General features: G+C 59.2%; 3 protein-coding genes across 9 annotated transcripts; 1 reads left to right on the top strand and 2 right to left on the bottom strand.

The window, feature by feature from the left end:
- Nucleotides 1-288: 288 nt before the first annotated feature.
- Nucleotides 289-10,430, bottom strand: MMP11 (matrix metallopeptidase 11). Of its 3 annotated transcripts, XM_041729220.1 has the most exons (9): nt 10,293-10,418; nt 5,749-8,586; nt 5,023-5,252; nt 4,019-4,162; nt 3,806-3,939; nt 3,425-3,666; nt 3,122-3,338; nt 2,095-2,352; nt 289-1,137 (listed from the first exon to the last, which is right to left on the bottom strand). In XM_041729220.1, the coding sequence occupies exons 2-9, from the start codon at nt 5,785-5,787 to the stop codon at nt 1,004-1,006; spliced, it is 1,398 nt and encodes a 465-aa protein (XP_041585154.1). In that variant the 5' UTR covers nt 5,788-8,586; nt 10,293-10,418; the 3' UTR covers nt 289-1,003. The 3 variants fall into 3 exon arrangements, with proteins under 3 accessions (XP_041585154.1, XP_041585152.1, XP_041585153.1); XM_041729218.1 differs by lacking the exon at nt 5,749-8,586 and having other exon boundaries at nt 10,293-10,430; XM_041729219.1 differs by lacking the exon at nt 10,293-10,418 and having other exon boundaries at nt 5,749-10,069.
- A 2,230-nt stretch (nt 10,431-12,660) lies between these two features.
- On the top strand, nt 12,661-14,559 carry CHCHD10 (coiled-coil-helix-coiled-coil-helix domain containing 10). The gene is made up of 4 exons (XM_041729501.1): nt 12,661-12,813; nt 13,044-13,263; nt 14,106-14,253; nt 14,352-14,559. The coding sequence occupies exons 1-4, from the start codon at nt 12,773-12,775 to the stop codon at nt 14,369-14,371; spliced, it is 429 nt and encodes a 142-aa protein (XP_041585435.1). The 5' UTR covers nt 12,661-12,772; the 3' UTR covers nt 14,372-14,559.
- A 336-nt stretch (nt 14,560-14,895) lies between these two features.
- C14H22orf15 (chromosome 14 C22orf15 homolog) lies at nt 14,896-17,672 on the bottom strand. 5 transcript variants are annotated; one of them, XM_041729500.1, is made up of 7 exons: nt 17,497-17,672; nt 16,848-16,975; nt 16,129-16,215; nt 15,905-16,039; nt 15,615-15,689; nt 15,374-15,534; nt 14,896-15,036 (listed from the first exon to the last, which is right to left on the bottom strand). In XM_041729500.1, exons 1-6 carry the CDS (start codon nt 17,670-17,672, stop codon nt 15,395-15,397), a joined length of 741 nt encoding a protein of 246 aa, XP_041585434.1. In that variant the 3' UTR covers nt 14,896-15,036; nt 15,374-15,394. The 5 variants fall into 5 exon arrangements, with proteins under 5 accessions (XP_041585434.1, XP_041585432.1, XP_041585433.1 ...); XM_041729498.1 differs by lacking the exon at nt 15,615-15,689 and having other exon boundaries at nt 15,374-15,566; XM_041729499.1 differs by lacking the exons at nt 15,615-15,689; nt 16,129-16,215 and having other exon boundaries at nt 15,374-15,566.
- Nucleotides 17,673-17,958: the final 286 nt, after the last annotated feature.

The following is a 17,958-nucleotide window of genomic DNA, read 5'->3' as shown; positions in this document are numbered from 1 at the left end:
ACCCTGGCTCCCAGGATGGAGCAGGTCCTGAGCCAGTTCCTACATCTGTCCCCGTCCCCTTCCTCACCCCATAGTTTCAGAAAGAACCAGACAGGGCACCCAGGTGGCTCCGTGGTTGAGCGTCTGCCTTCCGCTCAGGTCGTGATCCTGGAGACCCGGGTCGAGTCCCACATCGGGCTCCCTGCAGGGAGCCTGCTTCTCCCTCTGCCTCTCTCTCTGTGCATCTCTCATGAATAAATAAAATCTTTTTTAAAAATAAAAAAGAATCAGGCAGAAGAAAGACAAGTAGAAAATAACCATATTTAATGACAGTACTCAGTAGAAAAAAAAGTCTTTGTACACACTGTATACACATTTACAGGACTTTGGAGGGTCCCAGTGTTGGGATGAGGGCTGGGAAGGATCTAGCCCAAGTCAGGATTGAGGTATGTTGGGGCTTCCAGGGCCTGGGGTCTCCAGCAGGAAACACTCCCCTCCCCAGCTGAATCTGGACCCTTTGGCCTGGATCCTGGGGAATACATCTCTAGGATCAGCCAGTTCCAAGCACCTACCCAGAGCTGACCTCTCAGGAAAAGGTAGAAGGCTACGGGGCCCCTGGCCTCCCCGTGCCAGCACCCTGTAGGAACCTCACAGCAGGGATCGAATGAGGGCTTCAGCTCCCCCAGCCCTGCTGAGGGGCCAACCTGAGGGACAGGGCTGGAGACAGGGCAGCAGGGTTTGCCTGTGACCTGCACAGGTTGGGTGAGGCTGGCCTGAGACCGCCCTCACCCTCAAGTAATGCCAGAGTCTCCTTGCCCAGTTTGAGACCATTGCTGGCAGGTGACCACGACCTGCATGGCCCTCCCTGCAGTTGTCAAGGGGACAGCACCCCCTCCCCAACCCCCTGAGGAAACACAGGCTCTATCCTGTGCCTAGTACCCATAAGCCACACAGATGCCCACTGGTCTCTATCCAGTGAGTGATCTGGCAGGGGTCAGGTGCCCTGAGGGCATCAACATTGTGGTTAGCGGAAAGTGTTGGCAGGCTCGGTACAGCCGAAGAAGTCAGGGCCCACGAGGCGGGGGAAGCCCTCCAAGGCCTTCACCTTCACGGGGTCGAACTTCCAATAGAGGCGACCTCGCAGAAAGTAGGCATAGCCTGAGGAGAGAGGAAGGTCAAGCTGGGGTTAGTAGACAATGGGCCCTGCACCTGCCAGTCAGGCTGTGCCCAGGGACAAGCACAGGGGGAGGTCAGATTGCCAGGGCTTGACTACTGTTGTACTCCTTGAAACTTGTAGGCCCCGGCGTGGCCATTGACTTTCCATCCTTCTGAATCCTACCTGTGCACCGTGGTCTGATCTGGGCTATTATCCAACTTAACAGATGCCTGGAGTCTCAGAAACTCAATCCCCACCCCCCAGGAAAGCAAGTAGTCTTCCCCTTCCCCATAAGTCTACTGCTGTACCTGCCAGCCAGACTACAGACAGACATCCCAAGGCAAGGTGGACACACGGGTGACCAAGAGCCCCAGAGCCACCACAGCATTGCTCTCCTAGCAGGTCCCAATGTGGGAGAGCCCAGAAGCAAGGTTGAGGGTACGGGGGAGAAAGTACGGGACTGTAAGTCAATCCCACTCTACTCCTTTGAGATTGTGGGAGGCCAGCCAGGTGGTTCGGTGGTGAGGAGCAGGGACTGCCTGGGTGGGAGGCCTGGCTCCCCGCTGTGCACCTGATTGGCCCAGTTAGGGACTTCATCACCTGAACTGCTGTTAGCCCCTCTGGAAACTGGCTTCATGGCACGGGTGATGTCAAAGGGCTGTTCTGAGAACTGCATGAGACACATAAGGAGCTTAGCGCTGTGCCTAGAACATCATCGGTCCTCAGTGTGTGGCAGTTACTATTTTACCAGGTATGATGGAGGGACCTGGGCAGGTCTCTGGCCCTCCGTCTTCCCATCTATAGCATGGGGGCATATAGCACTGCCCCGGCACGAGGGGGAGGGTGGATGGGGAAAGCACCGGACAGAGGACCTGCGACGAGGAGCTAATGCCCAACCACCACCAAATGAGAGATGTGGTTCTTGTACTGCTGGTACCAGCCACTCCACCCCGACGCACCGTCAGCATCCCGGAAGGCGGCATCAATCTCAGAGGGCACCCCTCGCCAGTCAGTGGCCCGGCGGGGCACGGGGCTGTCTACACGGCGGGTGCTAAGGTGGAAGCGCCAGTAGTCTCTGCCTCCGAAGAAGTAGATCTTGTTCTTCTCGGGGCCCCAGGCCAAGGCGGCCTGGATGGGGGACCCTAGCAGGCCCAGCTCAGAGAGAGGTGCAGGGCCCAGGACTGGCTTCTCTCCATTGTACACCCAATACTGAGCACCTGCAGGAGAGGGGAGGCTGCAACGGGCGTGCCCAACTGTGGCTCCTGGCCACCACTACAGACTTCTCAGCCTCAGTTTCCTTGTCCGTAAAACACTTGGGCCAGTAACCCTGCTCGGCACCCTTATCCCCAGACGGAAGTTTTAGACCAGTGGGGATAAGCTGCAGAGATGCATGCTCTGGGAGGTACCACATGAGAAGTTTTTCTAAACAGGAAGGAGGCCTCCTGACCTCCCATTCCTTCCCCAGCACTTAGCTACCTATGACAAGTGCTTCTGATCAGTCCCCGGGCCGCACCCAGGCTTGGGCCTCTGTTGATGAGGTCCCTGCCACCTAGAATGTTCCAGGCTCTTGTCTCTCCTAGTTGAAAGTTATAGCACAGGCTCTGGGGTTGCCAGAACTGGATCAAATTCCTGCTCTGCCTTTCCTAAACCATGCCCTCAGGCGAGTCACTTCACCACATCTTTAGAGACCTCCTCTCTAAAGCAGACATACTAATCCCAAGTACACCCCCTAGGATGGCTTCGAGGGTTGAATGCACCGATGCATGGCCCACTGTGTAACACCCTCAATGCTATTCCCATCTTGAGAGCCACCTCCTCTGGGAGCCTCCCAGGTGCACCCAGAAAAGTAAGCCACACTCTCCCTTGGCCCTCCAGCTTCAGGGCACCCTCCCACTGCCCATTAGGTCTCTCTGACTGTCCCTATCCTTGGCCATGATGTTCCTGGCTCCTGGATGTCTCCTGAGCATGAAACCCAGTACCCCTCACCCTGAAAGAACCAGATGTGGCCCTGGGCATCTTCAAAGGCTGCATCCACGGGGCTGGGCAGTCCCTGCCAGTGACGAGAAGCTAACGCAGGATAGCCAGGCTGCAGCCGGCCCCCACGCAGCCGCCACACGAAGCCCGCCTTGAAGAAGAAGAGCTCGCCACGGATGGTGGAGACTGCATCAAAGGTGATCTCACAGGCATCTGGTGGGGCTTCCGGCTGGCGTGGGAGAGAAGGGCTGAGAAAGAGCCCACATTGGAGCCACAGAGGCCAGAGGGTGAAGGGAGCTGGGAGCAGGGCCTCACCTCCAGTGGGGCAATCTCGTTAGTGTCCACGCCTGCCTGGGGGCCCACAGCTGGGGGTCTGGAGGTAGGGGCTGTCCGGGGTTGGCCATAGAGGTGCTGGATGCCTCTGCGGTCATCTGGGCTGAGGCTCAGTGGGTAGCGGAAGGTGTAGAAAGGGGACATGAGTGCCTTAGCAGCTGTCGTGTGCTGCAGCCCCAGCGTATGGCCAAACTCGTGGGCGGCCACCTGCAGGAGGTCTGTACCTGAAAAAGGGAGATAGCCCAGAAATTCCCAAGCTTCCTGCCGCAAGACACCCAAGCTCCAGAGCCCAGCTCAAGGACCTGTCCCCATTCGCTGTGATCTTCAGTGGTCCCATCTGGAAAATGGGTCCCCTGCCCATACCTTGGTTGTTCCCGATTGTCCAGGTCTCGTCATAGTCGAAGTGGACATCTCCTTCTCGATGGGTCTTGGGGAAAAAGGCATGAGCCAGGATGCCCCCAGGCCCGTCAAATGGCAGGTTGTCCCCATGCCAGTACCTGCGGGTAGGTGGGGCAGAGTCAGTGGCCACTGACAGGTGGGGCTAGTTCCTGGTGGGGTCTTAGGCCACTGGTTCACCTGGTGAAGTCGATCATGATGTCAGCACGACCCTCATGCACCTCGGTGAAGGTGAGTGGTGTCACCTCGCTCCACACCTGTAGGGCCTCTGCCACCGTCTGCCGCACCTGCTCCCGTACCAGCTGCCATGGGAACCGGAGGATCCTGGGGGGAGGAGGAGGGGCCTGGGCCTTGCTTGGGACAGCCCCCTGATGACTGTTGGGCCAGGAAATGCCCCTCAGTGCTCAGAGGGGATGCATGAATGTGGGACACAAGCCAGGTGTGCTCTGGGCTTCAGCTTCCACATGGGAACATCTTTGTGTGGGTTTGTATGTCCTTTGGTACCCACAGGTGTCTGCATTTGATGGAAAGAATGCAGAATCAGGGGCCCCAAGACTTGATTGTGCCACTTACTGTGGGGAGACCCTGGTCCCTTGACCCCATCTGGGTTTCGATTCCCCACCCAGGGCATTTCTGAGCTCCGATCTCTGTGACACATCATCCTTCACATGCCTTCTGTCCCGGGGCCAACTCCCCACCCGCAGGACAAGCCTCAGCTTCTGCATCACTCCCAATGTTACCTGTCCTGCTCGCTCACCACTGTCCCCACCCACATGGATCCTGAGCTCTGATGGTAGGTCTGAACAATGATCCTTCATTTATCAGAATCCCAGAGCCCGGCACTTATTAGGTCCCCAATAGAGGTTGCCTGGGTGACCAAAGGCCATGCCCTATATGTCAATGGAGCCACCCAGTGTGTGCTGAGACATTTCACATGTTAACAGAGCTACTGCCCCTCTGCTGTGGGCAGGCATGGCTGTGAGAGGGTGTTGTCTGTGTGTGCATCTAAGTTGGGGTTTAGGGAGTTGGTCCACAGATGGTTCGGGAGTCAGCGGACACACAAGTCTGTTAACCACAAAGATCTAGCTCCAAGACATGTCTCAAGAAGCAGAAGAGGGTGGCAGTTCACACACAAACACACAGGTAGAGGTCTAGAGCCTGCTCCCACAGCCGCTGGCCCCTACCTGTAGGTGAGGTCCGTTTTATCCCAGCGCCCGCCTGACAGCACGAAGCGCTTTTGTCGGTTGCGGGCACTCAGCCCATCAGGCGGGTCAGGCACACCGCAGCGGGGAGGCCTGGGGCTGCTGGCAGGCTGGGGAGTGTCCTGGGCAGTAGGGGCAGGTGCCAGGCTGCTGGGACCAGCTTCATGCCAAGGCTGTGGCCCCCTCCTCACAGGGTGGCGGCGGTGTGCATCCTGGGCAGGAGAAAGGATCCAAAGGCTTCATCAGGCCCTGGGTCCTCATGGCCCATCAGCATATCCATGCTCAACCCCAGCCTACCTTGTGGATAGTCAGACTGAGGGTGAGGTGTGCAAGCCATCACACGGCAGGGCCCTTTGGCACGGACTGGCTCAGATTTCCTGAGGCCTTGTTCTGAGGCATCCTGCTGCCTTCCTGCCCCCTCCTGGAGTGTTTGGGCTGCCTATGCAGCCACTTGGGCCAGAAAGGTCTGGGTCAGGGGTATAGCATCTGACTACTCTCCAGTCCAGGCAAGGTCCTGCTGCTCCCCTACTGGCCCTGAGCCCAGCAAACACCTTTTCTCCTTTCTTTCTTCCTGTCCCCCCTCCACCCATCCCCACCAACTCTGCCCTCTCCAATTAACCTCAGTGGGCTCTCACCCAGGATACCCACCACCACCGCTCCCCAGTGTAGAAGAGCTGTAGCCCCGCAGTGTAGCCTTGATTTGCTTACCTGACAAATGGGGATAATACCTCCCCAGTGTTGATCCATGCTTGGGCAGGGGGAAACAGACAATTACCAGGTGCCCAGCTCCCACCTAGCCCTGCCCTGCCTGGGCTCCTGCTGGAGCCCCAGCACTACAGATGGAGATCCTGACCTGGAGTCTCCACCCACTGCACAATCCAGGGCCGAGGTCGCAGTTCTCAAGCCTGAAACAAGCAGAAGCTTGGAGAGGTTGGGAGACCCTTCGAGGTCACTCAGCAAGGGCATGGCAGGGCCAGATGAGGACTCTGGTGTCCCAGGCAGGAGGCGAAGGCTAGGCTTGGGATATATGCAAAACCGGAGAGGCATGGAGCCATGCCGTCTGTTAGAGACTAAGCACCCATCTGGTCTGGGGCTGACTGGTTTGGGCGGCTGGCGCCTCCCCACAGCCATATTTGGGGTGGGAGCCAGGCCACCCATGCTCCACCCTCACCCTTAGCCTCTGGCAGCTCTCCCAGGCCCTAGGCATCCCAGGGCTCTGATCGTCATGCTAGCAGCCCCAGTCTCCTAATTCTGGAGCTACCAATTACTCAACCTCTCAGAGCCACCCAGACTCAACCCCAAGGACACCCCACTTGGGGTCTTCTGAACACGCAGGGGCACAGCTACCTGGGGTACGAGAAAAAGCCTGGACCAGCTTTTTACTTTCAGAGCTTGCTTACTGAATGGTTAGTTAGTTACTTGGCAAAGCCCAGCCTCCCTGTGTTGTAGGTTCCAGTGGATACTGGACTTACAGCCAGTTAAGTCCTTACCACTTGCGGTTCACCTGTATCTAGACTAGGGCCCTACCAACAGCTCCACAGACATGCTCTTAGCCTCTGATGGGATCTCTCTCTAACTCCACTCTCATCATCCCCCACTTCTCAGATGAGAAGACAGAGCCTAGAGAAGTTAAGCAACTTGCCCAGGTAACAGCTGGCAGGTGGTAGGCTATCTGTGCTCCCAACCCACTCCCTACCTGCTACCTCTGTTGTGCTCTTCAGGCTGGAGCCACCCTTCCCCTGGAGGAGGGATCCAGGCTGGCCTCACCTTGGTGACAGCTCTCACCAAGAGAAGGAATGGGAAATGATTCTTCCCAGGCACTCTCTCAGCTCATTGAACACCCACTCTCCCACACACACCCCCAATAAAGTGGGGGGTGATACATATGCGAGGTCTCACATTGAGGATGTGAACCCCAGGTCTGTGTGCCTAGCCATGAGAGCCTACCTCTCTCCTCCCCACACTGCCCCTTTGACTTCTGGATACACATTCCATCCCTCAGCCCTGGAAAGGGCAGGACAGGGTTGCCCCTGTGAGCCCCCAACAGCTCTATTCACACCTCTGGACAGAATTCTCTCATCTCCTCTGCCCTCCAGTGAGGCCTGGAGCAGCGGCCAACGATGGAGGGAGGGTACTGGACACACATTCCTTCCTCTCCTGCCTTCGCCAGAACTAGGTCCATGCCCAGAACCCTGGATCATGGCACTCTCAGCCCAACAGAAAGAGCCACAGTCTGAGATTCGGAGACTCAGCCCAGTCCTATGCCATGGTCACCTGGATGGAGTGACTCTGGGCAAGTCCCCTCCCTCTTTTAGCTTTGACTTCTCTGTCCAGTGGGGATGGCACCACAGCAGAGGGCTTTAAATAACCTCCTTCTCTAATGCCCACTGCGGCGTCTGCCCTGGCCCCACTTCTTGCCCCTGTGGGCTCTCCCCTCCCACACCTAGAAATCTGCTCTTGCCGCATGTGCTACAGCTCCCACCACCCATCTGGGCTCCAGCTCCCCCAAAGTTCCCAGACTAAATCCAAAACAGGAATTACAGCTAGCAGAAGGGAGCTTGCAGGCCCAGAGAAGAGTGACTGAGACAGAGTCTTCCCCACAGCCAGAGGCTCATGCTCATTGTCCATGTCACATTCTGTCACATTCACTGGTCTTGCAGTGGGTAAGTGGAAGGCACTAGAATCAAGGTCTCCTGTCAGATATTTGTATTTTGGAACCAATCACGTAATGGCTTTTAGCCTCAGTCTTCCCATTACTGGGATGGGACACATGCCCCCTGCCCTTGAGACCTCCCACACTTTACCTCTTTGAGTCTTTTCTGGCCTGAGGTCAGGAACCCTAAGTGCAAGGCCTGGCACAGAGCCCCTTGCAGATTCCTAAGATTGGTGTGCTTCGTCTTCCCAAGGCTGCTGGGATTCAGTGAGGTGGGATGGTGAGCATAGGCCATACCTGGCCTCATCCACAGCCCTGGGAGGGTTGGGAAGCAGGCATCACCACATTTCTCAGAGAAAGAAACAGAGCCCAGAGAGGTCGAGGACTTTGCCCAGGGTCACACAGCAAGTCAAAGAAGAGCTGGGCCTAGACCTGGGGCTTGTGCCTCCCCCACCTCTTCAATTCTTGGCTTGTCTCCAAAACCCACATTTCTGAGAAGTGTTTCTTTTTCCGATGACTTCCCTCCTCCTCCTACTCAGTCAGGAGCCTCCCTAGGTCTGCCCTGTTGTGGGCACTGAGCTCACTTACCCCGCCTTCCTCTTGGGGGGCACCAAACCACAGCCCCAAACATACTTGAGGAACTTCTCAGCTGATTCCATCTCAAGCTAGAGGCTTGGGGTCAGCACTTGGGTCAATTTCCAATCTAGAAAATGGGAGGCACCTTGTAGAGAGGGGATAAAGGACCCCAAACCAGAAAACTGCTGGGTAACTCCAGGCGAGTTTCACCCCTCTCTGAGCCTCAGTTTGCTATAGGTCCAACGGGGATAATTAATAACAGCTCTGCCTTCCACGGTCAGCTGGAGGTGATCCTGTTAGGAGGGTCCTTTGTTAGGCTGTGAGAAAGAATGAGGAGCATCACATCATTCTCTGTAGCAGCACACCACTCTGAGGCTCAGAGAGGCCAAGCAACCTGCCTATTATGCACCAGGCAACAGGCAGGTCCATCTATTGCCCCGCACTGCACCCAATCTTCTTGGGGGGGGGGCCTCTTCCCCTGCCAGCTCCAGGAGGGAATGCAGCATCCGTCACACCACCGGGCTGCAGGGTTTTTTCATCAACCCTGAAAGCTGTGAACTGGGGTGGATAAATATTTACAGAGCTTTCCTGGCCCTGCTGATGGCAGCCTGGGGATAAACACCGGGAAGGCGACCCCAAATGCTCCCTGCATATCTACAGAGTGACAGCCAACAGCCCAGCTCAGACCCGGCCCCAAGTGACCCTGCACGAGCATCAAAGTGGCAGCCACAGGTGACAGTGTGTGTCCAGCGTGACTGCCTGTGCCCTCTCCTCCCATTACCTCACTTAATCCTCAGTGCCCAGCAGTGGGCACCGTTATCTCCTACCCACCAAGACAGAGGGGGTGACCCAGAAGGACTCACCTAGGGCACATGGTTCAAACCCACATCTCTCCAATTCCTGAACCTGGGGGTCAACTGGCTACCCAGGGTGATTCTGGACTCTACCCCAAGTTCAAGGGACTGGGAGGAGTTGGTAAGAAGCAGAGCCTCCAGACTGAGATGCCCCCTTCCCTAACCCACCCATGCGATCTTCTTCTGCTCCCATAACCAGGATGAGGCAAGGCTGGGCAGGGCAAAGCCGGTGGGACTGGGCAGAGGGGGCCCAGCTGGTCAGCCCTCCCTCCCTCGTCTCCTGCCTGTCACACATCCTAATGCTCCCATCCCTGCCTGAGCTGTCTGGATGCCGCAGCTGGGGTCCGAGGGGCCTGTAGGCTCCGCGTGGCCACCCTTGTGAGGGGTCCCTCGAGGCCCCCGGTGGGCACACACAGGCGGTCACACAACACCCGGTGACTGCCCTTCCGCTAGTCACTCTGCTGCCCTCTCGCAGACTGCCTTCTCTCCTGATCACACATTCTTCTCTCTTCCCTTTCTCTCCCCACCCCCTTCCTTTCTGAGGGTCTCAGCTGGCCACTCCCGGCTCTTACTTTCTCTGTCTCACACACATAGCTCTCACACTCATGCTGTCCTGGCTTCACACCTCCCAAACTTGCCACTTGGAGGTGCCCAGGTGGTGCCACCTCTTCCGGCTTGCACCCCATTTGCCCCAGAGCAATGCTGCCCTCCAGCTCTTCCTTAATCCTCCAGCCACGGGCACCCGGGCACCCGTGGAGGTGTGCTCACCGAGGCCACACACCTGGAGGCTGACACCAGCCGCGGCTTTGTCTCCGCGATGAATAGGAGGCCCTGTAACCACTCCCTCTGCTACCTGGCCCAGCACGCAGCCCAGCATCTGCAGCTGGGGCGCCCAGGGAGCAGGTCCCCACGCTGGGAGGGGGCGTGCATCTAGCGCCCGAGTCCCGCCTCACCAGCCTGAGCGATCCCGGCGCAGGCTCCACTTGCACACCTCCAGGGACGGGAAGCTCACTATCTTTCACGTCCACAGGGACTCAGAAAGCGTTTCGGGTAACGGGCCACTGCGGGCCACCCCGGGCGCCCCCGTGGGTCCAGCTCGGCCACCGGGCCCAGCCCGCGTGCCCGGCACCCCCTCGGCGAGGAGCGGCTGGCCGGCGGCGGGCACTCACCGGGGGCCGCGGGGCCCAGGCCAGCAGCGGCGGTGGCGGGAGCAGCAGCAGCAGCAGCGGGAAGAGGAGGGCGCGCAGGGCCGCGCCGCGGAGCCGGGGGGCCTGAGCCATCCGCCCCGGGGCTGCTGGGCCTGCTGGGCCGCGCCGGGCCACCGCCCCTTATAGCCTCCGCCCCGCCCCCGGCCCGCCCCGGCCCCGCCCCTCTCGCCTTTTGTTCTAAACTCTCCCCGCGGCGGCCGCGGCCTGGATGGGGGAGGTGGACGCGGAGGGGCTGGCCCGGCTGGGGCAGGAGGCCGAGACCCAGTCCTTCCCAGGGTCAGGCCTAGCCTGAGATCTCAGAGGCGACCCAGTCCAGCTGGTGCTACTCCGGGCCTCAGTTTCCCCGCTGTGCTGTGGGCTACACTCTTCCTGGGCCCTATCCCCACCTAGTCTCCCGGGTGGCCTGACCTTTGACCTACTGCTAGCCTATGACAGGTGTTTGTTCCCCCAGGCAAGTTCTCCCACCATTTAGAGCCTTAGCTGATCCACCTGGAAGATGGCACAATAGCCCTTGTGAGACCAGGGATGTGTGCCAGGGGAAACTGAGGCAGAAGGAGGCGGCTGGCCAGCCCCCCAGCTTAGAACAGAAAGAACTCTAGACAATTTATGAACCGAAAAACTGAGGGCCCAAGAGGAAAGGACCAGATCAGGCTTTCCCATCCCAGCAGGCAAGTGGGGGGGTTGGGAAGGAGGGTGCTATCAGTAGGTTGAAGCAGGTGGGGGGCCAGTGTCTGAGTGGGGCTCTGGAGGCCTAACACACTAACATGCTCCATGGCCCTAGGGGCCAGCCTCCTGAGACTTGACAAAGAGGAGGTGAAAGTCAAAGGAGATGGTGGTGTCCTATTCTGTAAGGGATCCTCCACTTTCATGACCTGGGGCCCCACTTCTTCACTAAGGCAATCTGCTCCATCGTGGGCAACTCTGCAGAGTCCAACCTGGGACAGTGGCTCCCATCCTGGCAGGCAGAGTCCTGAGAGGCTGCAAGGTGAGGCTGTGGGTACCCAGCCTGGGCCTAAGAAGGGAAGGAGGTGAAGAGGACAATCAGGCCCACTCATCCCCTCCCTCCAGGTTCCAGTCCAGGGAGGCCTCATAGCCTCTCCAAGGAAGGTCCACAGAGACTCCTAGAGGCTCAGAAGAGGAGAGACAAGACAGCAGTGATCTTTATTACCTAAAGTGTTAGCAATCTGTTCCTTTAAAGTTACTCACTTTTGCTTGGGGTGATTTCATCCTCCCTACGATCCCGGTGCCACCAGGCCTCCTATGGGCACATGGGACAGTGATAGGGGAGGGTAAAGAAATCAGAGCTCCTCCTTAGGCAATAATATGATCACTCAAAAAAAAAAAATAAATAAATAAACTTCAAGTTCCTGAAGGGCTGGGAAGCGTCCTAAATCCGTGCCTCCGCCCTTCCCTTGGCCTGGAACCAAGGTGGTGAAATCACGAGGCCACAGATTCAAACCCGCACAAACGCCTCAGGGCGCCCAGATCAGAGCCTTTGGGATGGGCATTTTTTGTTTGCCGCATAAATGCCCTCGATGTCCGCCGCTGCGCCCGTGCTGCAAAGCAGGGTGTCAGGCGGGGCGCTGGGCCACACGGGGGGGCTCCATCCCACCGCAGGAGGGTGATGCGCGAGACTGCCCAGGGTTGCCGCGCATTCGGGCCGGAATGGAGTCGGAGAAAGGCTTTGGACGCCCCCTGGCGGAGGTTCTGGGTTCAGGTTGTCCAGGGCCTTCCTCGGGCTTGTTTCTTCTCCGCTCTATCCCTCCCCGGGTCCCCCGTCGCCCCCCACCCCCGAGGCCGCAGGAGGGGGTCCGGAGCCTGGCCTGGCCCCTCGTGCCCCTCCCGTGCTGGCTTCATCCGATCCCCTCCCTATTTCTCCCCTGGCTCTGGGACAGCAACAAACTCCGCTCCCCGCCTTCAGTGGTGGGTTGTTTGCTTTTTTGAAGGTTTTTAAATTCACTTATTCATGAGAGACACAGAGAGACGCAGAGACACAGGCAGAGGGAGAAGCAGGCTCCTTGCTGGGAGCCCGATGCGGGACTCCATCCCACGACTCTGGGATCAAGACCTGAGCCAAAGGCAGACGCTCAACCGCTGAGCCACCCAGGCGCCCCTCCGTGGTGGTTTTGGAAGGGACTCGGGCCGTCGCCCCGTGTCGCCCCCGAGTCAGCCCTGGGCATTTGCAGCCTTGGCCCGGTCCCCAGGAGCACACCGCCGGCCGGGCGCAGGGAGGGCGCGCAGACCCGGCGACCCAGGGCGCTCGTGGAGGTGCAGGCGCCCGCGCTCGGCCACGCCCCGGGGCGTGTCTCCCCAGGCCCCGCCCCCTCGCGCCCGCGGGGTTAGCCCAGCCGGTGCGTCCCCGGGACCGAGCCGCTGTGGCTGTCGCCGTCTCCGGCTGTCGCCGTCTCCGCCTGCGCTAGGCAGATCCCGCCGCCGCCACCATGCCCCGGGGGAGCCGCAGCGCGGCCGCCCGGCCTGCCAGGTGCGCGCGGGACCGAGGGGGGTGGCGGAGCGCGGGGACTCCCGCCGGGGCGCCGCGGCGTGACCTTGACGGCGGCTGCGCCATCTTGGGGGGAGGGGAGGGGCCGCAGCCGCAGCCGCGCGCCTGGGTCGGTGGTCGCGCGTCCTCGGGGGGAGGGGGACGGGCTTGGTGGCCGGGAGCCGCTCCCAGGTCGGGGGGCGGCGGGCACTAACCCTACCCCTTGCCCGCAGCCGCGCCGCCGCGCCCTCTGCGCCCCCGCCCGCGCCCCCGCCGCCCTCGGCCGCCGCGGCCGCCGCCGCCCCGTCGGGCCAGCCCGGCCTGATGGCGCAGATGGCGTCCACGGCCGCCGGGGTGGCGGTGGGCTCGGCTGTGGGGCACGTCGTGGGCAGCGCCCTGACCGGAGCCTTCAGCGGGGGCAGCTCGGAGCCCGCCCAGCCCGCCGCCCAGCAGGTGAGCTCAGGAGAAACCGAGGCCGACTTCTGCCCAGGGCCACGTGGCCGGAGCTGCCTGGGCCTAGACTTCTCCCAGGAAGGGTCGTCTTCCTCGCCCTGCTTTTGGCCTCCTGTCACTCACGGGCAGGCTCTCCCTGCCCCTTACCCGAGGCCACGGTCCCTGGACAACCAGGGATCAACCGGCCCTTTGAGAATGGGGAAACCAAAGCCCCGAGCCATGCGAGACTGGCCCAAGGTAACCCAATCCTAGTGGAGGTGAGAGCTGTTGAAGTTCTGAGTCCCTGCCCTCCCTATTTCCAGGTTATGCCCTGTAGTCCGGACATCCCAAGGGCAAGAGATAGCCAGCAGCTCTGGGCTTTTTTTCTGCTCACCTGTCCCCTACTGGGCACCCGACAGGCCCCGAGCCTAATGTGGCTTAGTGGCAGGGTCAGGGGTCAAAAGGATCGTTAATGGCTGAGCCTGGAATTGGCTACAATTTGCGGAGGTGGGGCTTATGTTCCAAGAGTACAAGCACAACACTTCGCTTTTCTAGAGCTTTCTCTCACCTCTCAGGCCCTCCTGTCTGCTCAGGGAGCCCGTATTGAAGCAGTTGAGAAATGCTGTCCATACTGGCACTAGCATCAGCTCAGTGGGTTTGACAGGACTGTGGGCTCCTTCTGTTACACAGATGGAGCAGCTGAGGCTAGACAGGGCAGGTTGGCTCTGAGTCACTCAGCCTGCCAGGGATCCCCGGGGGCACCTGGGCTGGGGGTGTGGGGAGGGGCAGGCAGCCCCCAGCTGGAACCCACTTCTGGGTGCCAACCTGGAGCTGACCTTGCTGCCTCTTGTGCCATACACTAGGCCCCCACCCGCACTGGGCCCCAGCCCCTGCAGATGGGGCCCTGCGCCTACGAGATCAGGCAGTTCCTGGACTGCTCCACCACTCAGAGTGACCTGTCCCTGTGTGAGGGCTTCAGCGAGGCCCTGAAGCAGTGCAAGTACAACCACGGTGAGCAAGCAGCCCCTGACCCAGGCAGGAGCAGGAGGGGCAGTCCCTCTTCCTGCACCTGCAGGCTGACCACCAGCCTGTGCCACCCCTCTCTGCAGGTCTGAGCTCCCTGCCCTGAAGAGACAGGTACGGACTGGTGCAGATCCCTGAGCCAACCCTGCACCCACCTTCACCCCTTCACCGACAGCCGGACCATGACCTCAGATTGTACCCATGTAGCTGGGATTGGGAATGAGGAGGGGGGTTTCTCACCCCACAGATGACCGGAGACGCAAATGTGCAATTAAAAGTTTATTTTAGACCATAGCCTACTGTGTGCCCTCTCACTAGCCTGTCTGCTGGGGTGGGGTCAAAGGAGCATGGATGGATGTCCCTACCTGAAGCTGGCATCCAGGGTGGGGAAGGGGGAGGAGCCCTGTTGTAATCTGATGACCTTGGACAGTCCAAATAGGAGTGAGGCATTAGCAGAGACCCCAAGGGCATGACTCTGGGGACTGGAAGCCCTGGAGGAACCTGTTGTCTCCCACTCTCAGAGATACTTGCCCCCTTCACCCTCCTTGTCCATTCTGCCTCTGGATCCCTTTCTCTGCACCCAAAGGGGCCCCTTTGGTCAGTGACCTTGTCCTTCCAGCTGATGTAACTTCTCAGTAAGTCTAGATTTTGCAAGAAGAATGCCCCTGGGCTGCTCTTTGGGCCTGATCACACACGGCAGAGGTCACAGCCAACCCCCTTGGATCAGAGTCCAGCTCAGCCGCTTGGCCGTGATATGCCAGGTCAGGGGACCTGCCGGAACAGGGGACAGATTTCACTATCACATGCTCTGTGCTGCCACTTTCGTTGAGTTCATCAACTGTGCATTGAGCACCTACTGCATGCCAGGCTCTACTCGATATCTCCAGGGCACCAAGGACGCTCCTGCCCTTGGGTACTTAGAGTCCAGTGGAGTGGTGGGATGTCTCTTGGTGCAGTGTGTTCCACCTTGTGGGTATTAGTGTGTGTGTGTGTTTGCGGGGGTAGGGGGGATCTCGGTGTTTGGGGTCTATGTCTCAGCACACATAAGCCTGTCCCGTGGGACTTTGGGGTGTGATCATCCCCCCAGGTACCTATGTCTCCTCCTTACCTGGCTGGCTCCTGGCCCCCACTAGCGTGTCCTGGATGGCAGGGAGCCCATCCTGCGTGATCTTGAAAGGGGGCCTTGCTCCTGATGGCCACGCCGTGTGCTCGTGCGCCTCCTCCGACCATCACTCGTGGGGTGTAGTCCTGACAGGCAGTGAAGCTCCTCTGGAAGGCCCAGGAAGCCTTACCTATGGGTGCTAGGGAGAAGGTGCACCTTCCCCCTGGGGCTCAACTGTGACACTCACCTGCTAGCTCTGGATACTGGTCATCCAGGTTCTCCAGTAGGGACTCATAGCGGGTGGGGGCCCCACCTTCCCCCTCTGTGGAGGGAGTAAGACCCAATTCCTGACTGACCTGGTGGTCCCCACCTCCACCTTTCACTCTGGGCCTGGCTGAGGTCAATAAGGCATTTGATGGGAAGCGTCAGGGCTAGGTCCTTGCCAAAGTGGGGGGCTGGCCAGGGCCTTGAGTGGTCTCTGGACTGCTGTCCCCCCATCCCATCAGAACTCCAGGGGGAATCTTGGGCCCCACTTACTGATGATCTTCACAAGGACATAGGTCCCACGCTCCTGTAGCCGGGGGCTGCCCATGGAAGGGGCCTGGGAAGCCCCTTCCAGTCTCTCATCCAGGCTTACCAGATGCCCATCCTCAGCCAGGAGGGCAATGGTTGCTGGGAAGATAGGGAGGCAAGGCCAGGCTGGCACCTCTGCCTGGAGGCCCTTGGCCCCTCCTCCCCAGCACCCTTCCTTGCCGCCTCACCATCTGGAGGCACTTGCCCTCTCTGCCTCAAATGGGCAGTGAAGGTCACCAGGCTGCACCAGGTGTTCATCAGCTCCCAGCAGCCAGCTGTAGGGGTGGGGCAGAGGTGAGTGAATGGGCCCCTCTGCTCCCCCCAATCTGGGACCATCTGTCTCCCTTTCATCTCTTTTTTAACCAAAGCAGGGAATAGGGCTCCAGGATTAAGATTGTACCCTTTTCCATCCATCTCTTGAGATGTTGGTGACCAGGGCACACAGCTCCTGCCTCCTGCACTGGATGCCCCCCCTCCTGCTCCAGGGCTGCCTCTGCACAGGACCTCCCTCCAGCACCAGACCCCCCACCTCCCACCAGAAATCCAGGAATCTGCAACTGTGGCTAGAGCTTTAGGTGCCTGATGTGCCTGCCCTGAAGCTTGAGGACCACCGACCAAATTAGAGATTGCATAATTTAAAAACACACCCCAGGGTGATGTGGTGAGTGCTCTCCTAGAGGAACCCATAGGAATTTCCCAGGATGCAGCCATCGGGGTTGCCTCTCAAGAGACTCCAAGCATTCACTCTGCCTCTTCATTGAGCTGTTTCCCTAAATTGCCCCATCCTCTTACCCAAGTGGATCCCCTTTCCCCACATTGCCTCCCCAATCTCCCCCAGAGCAGAGGGAAGCAAACCTCTGAATGTGCCATCCCCTACCCACCTGTAGGGACAGGGGACCCCACTTACCTCCAAACATCACTTTGATAAACATGGCTGCAGGGGAGAGGAGACAGATGTGGGGGCTTTGATCCCCTAACCCCCAACTTCCTGAGTAAGGAAGGATCTGGGGCTGAGATCTATTCCGGGAGGGAGGCCTGCCAGGAAATGTGTATGTGTGTGTGGATCGGTGGGTGGATCCAGGCTTGGGTCCTTGCTTGGCCACTCTTGGGGCTGGACACCAGTGTAGAGGGGTCCCTGCAGCTAGTCTAGGACCCTTGGCCTCCTCTTCCCCACCCCTCCCTGCCTGCTTAGTCCAAGCAGCCAGAGGAGACTGAGGCCCTCACAGCTTCCAAGCTGGTCTCCATGGCAGTGGCAGCTGCCAAGTCATCTAGGCAGGAAATGCCTTCCCCCACAGTATCCCAGTAACAAGATCTGGGGCGGGAGTATGGGCACTCCCTAAGGCAGGGCTACAGTGGGGCCTCAAGCCTTGTGGTCCAGGGTTGGCCCAAGACCACACCTCCCCCCTCTCCCCCCAGTTGAGACCAAGCTCCAAGGCTGAAAGAGGGGGAGATTCCTGGATGGGGGTCCCTGGCCCTGGCAAAAACCCCACTAGGAGCTGGTAGGGCTGTGGCCAGGGCAGAAGCGGGGGATCCTCACCAACCTTGCGGTTCCCTACCTTCTCCAGGCCTGCTTCCTTGTGCTGGCTGTCTTTCTCTCCCCCTCTGCCCTCCCCCTCACCTCCGGCCTCCCCTCTCTTTCCTTCTCTGTTTCGCTCCTTGTTTGGTCAAGTTTATTGAGGTATGATGCACATACAGTAAGATTCACCCTTCTCCAAGTTTTGACAAACCTCATAAAGCCACCACCACAGTCGGGAGGCAGATCACTTCCCTCACCCGCCAAAATTCCTTTAGGCTCCCTTTATAGTTGATGCCAGTCCCTAGCAACCGCTGCTCTGTGTTCAGCCCCTGCCTTTTCCAGAATTGTATAAAGGGAATCACACAGCATGGAGCCTTTGGAGTCTGGTTTCTTTCACTTAGCATGAGACTCACTCAATAGCTCGTTCCTTCTTACTGCTCAGGAGGGTCCTGTTGCCTGCATGTGCCAGTTTGTTGATCCACTCACTTGCTGTTGTTTGGAT

This window comes from Vulpes lagopus, chromosome 14, assembly GCF_018345385.1.
Source record: "Vulpes lagopus strain Blue_001 chromosome 14, ASM1834538v1, whole genome shotgun sequence".
Taxonomy (NCBI): Eukaryota; Metazoa; Chordata; class Mammalia; order Carnivora; family Canidae; genus Vulpes; species Vulpes lagopus.
Note: the sequence above shows the minus strand (reverse complement) of the source record. Positions and strands in the feature narration are given on the sequence as shown.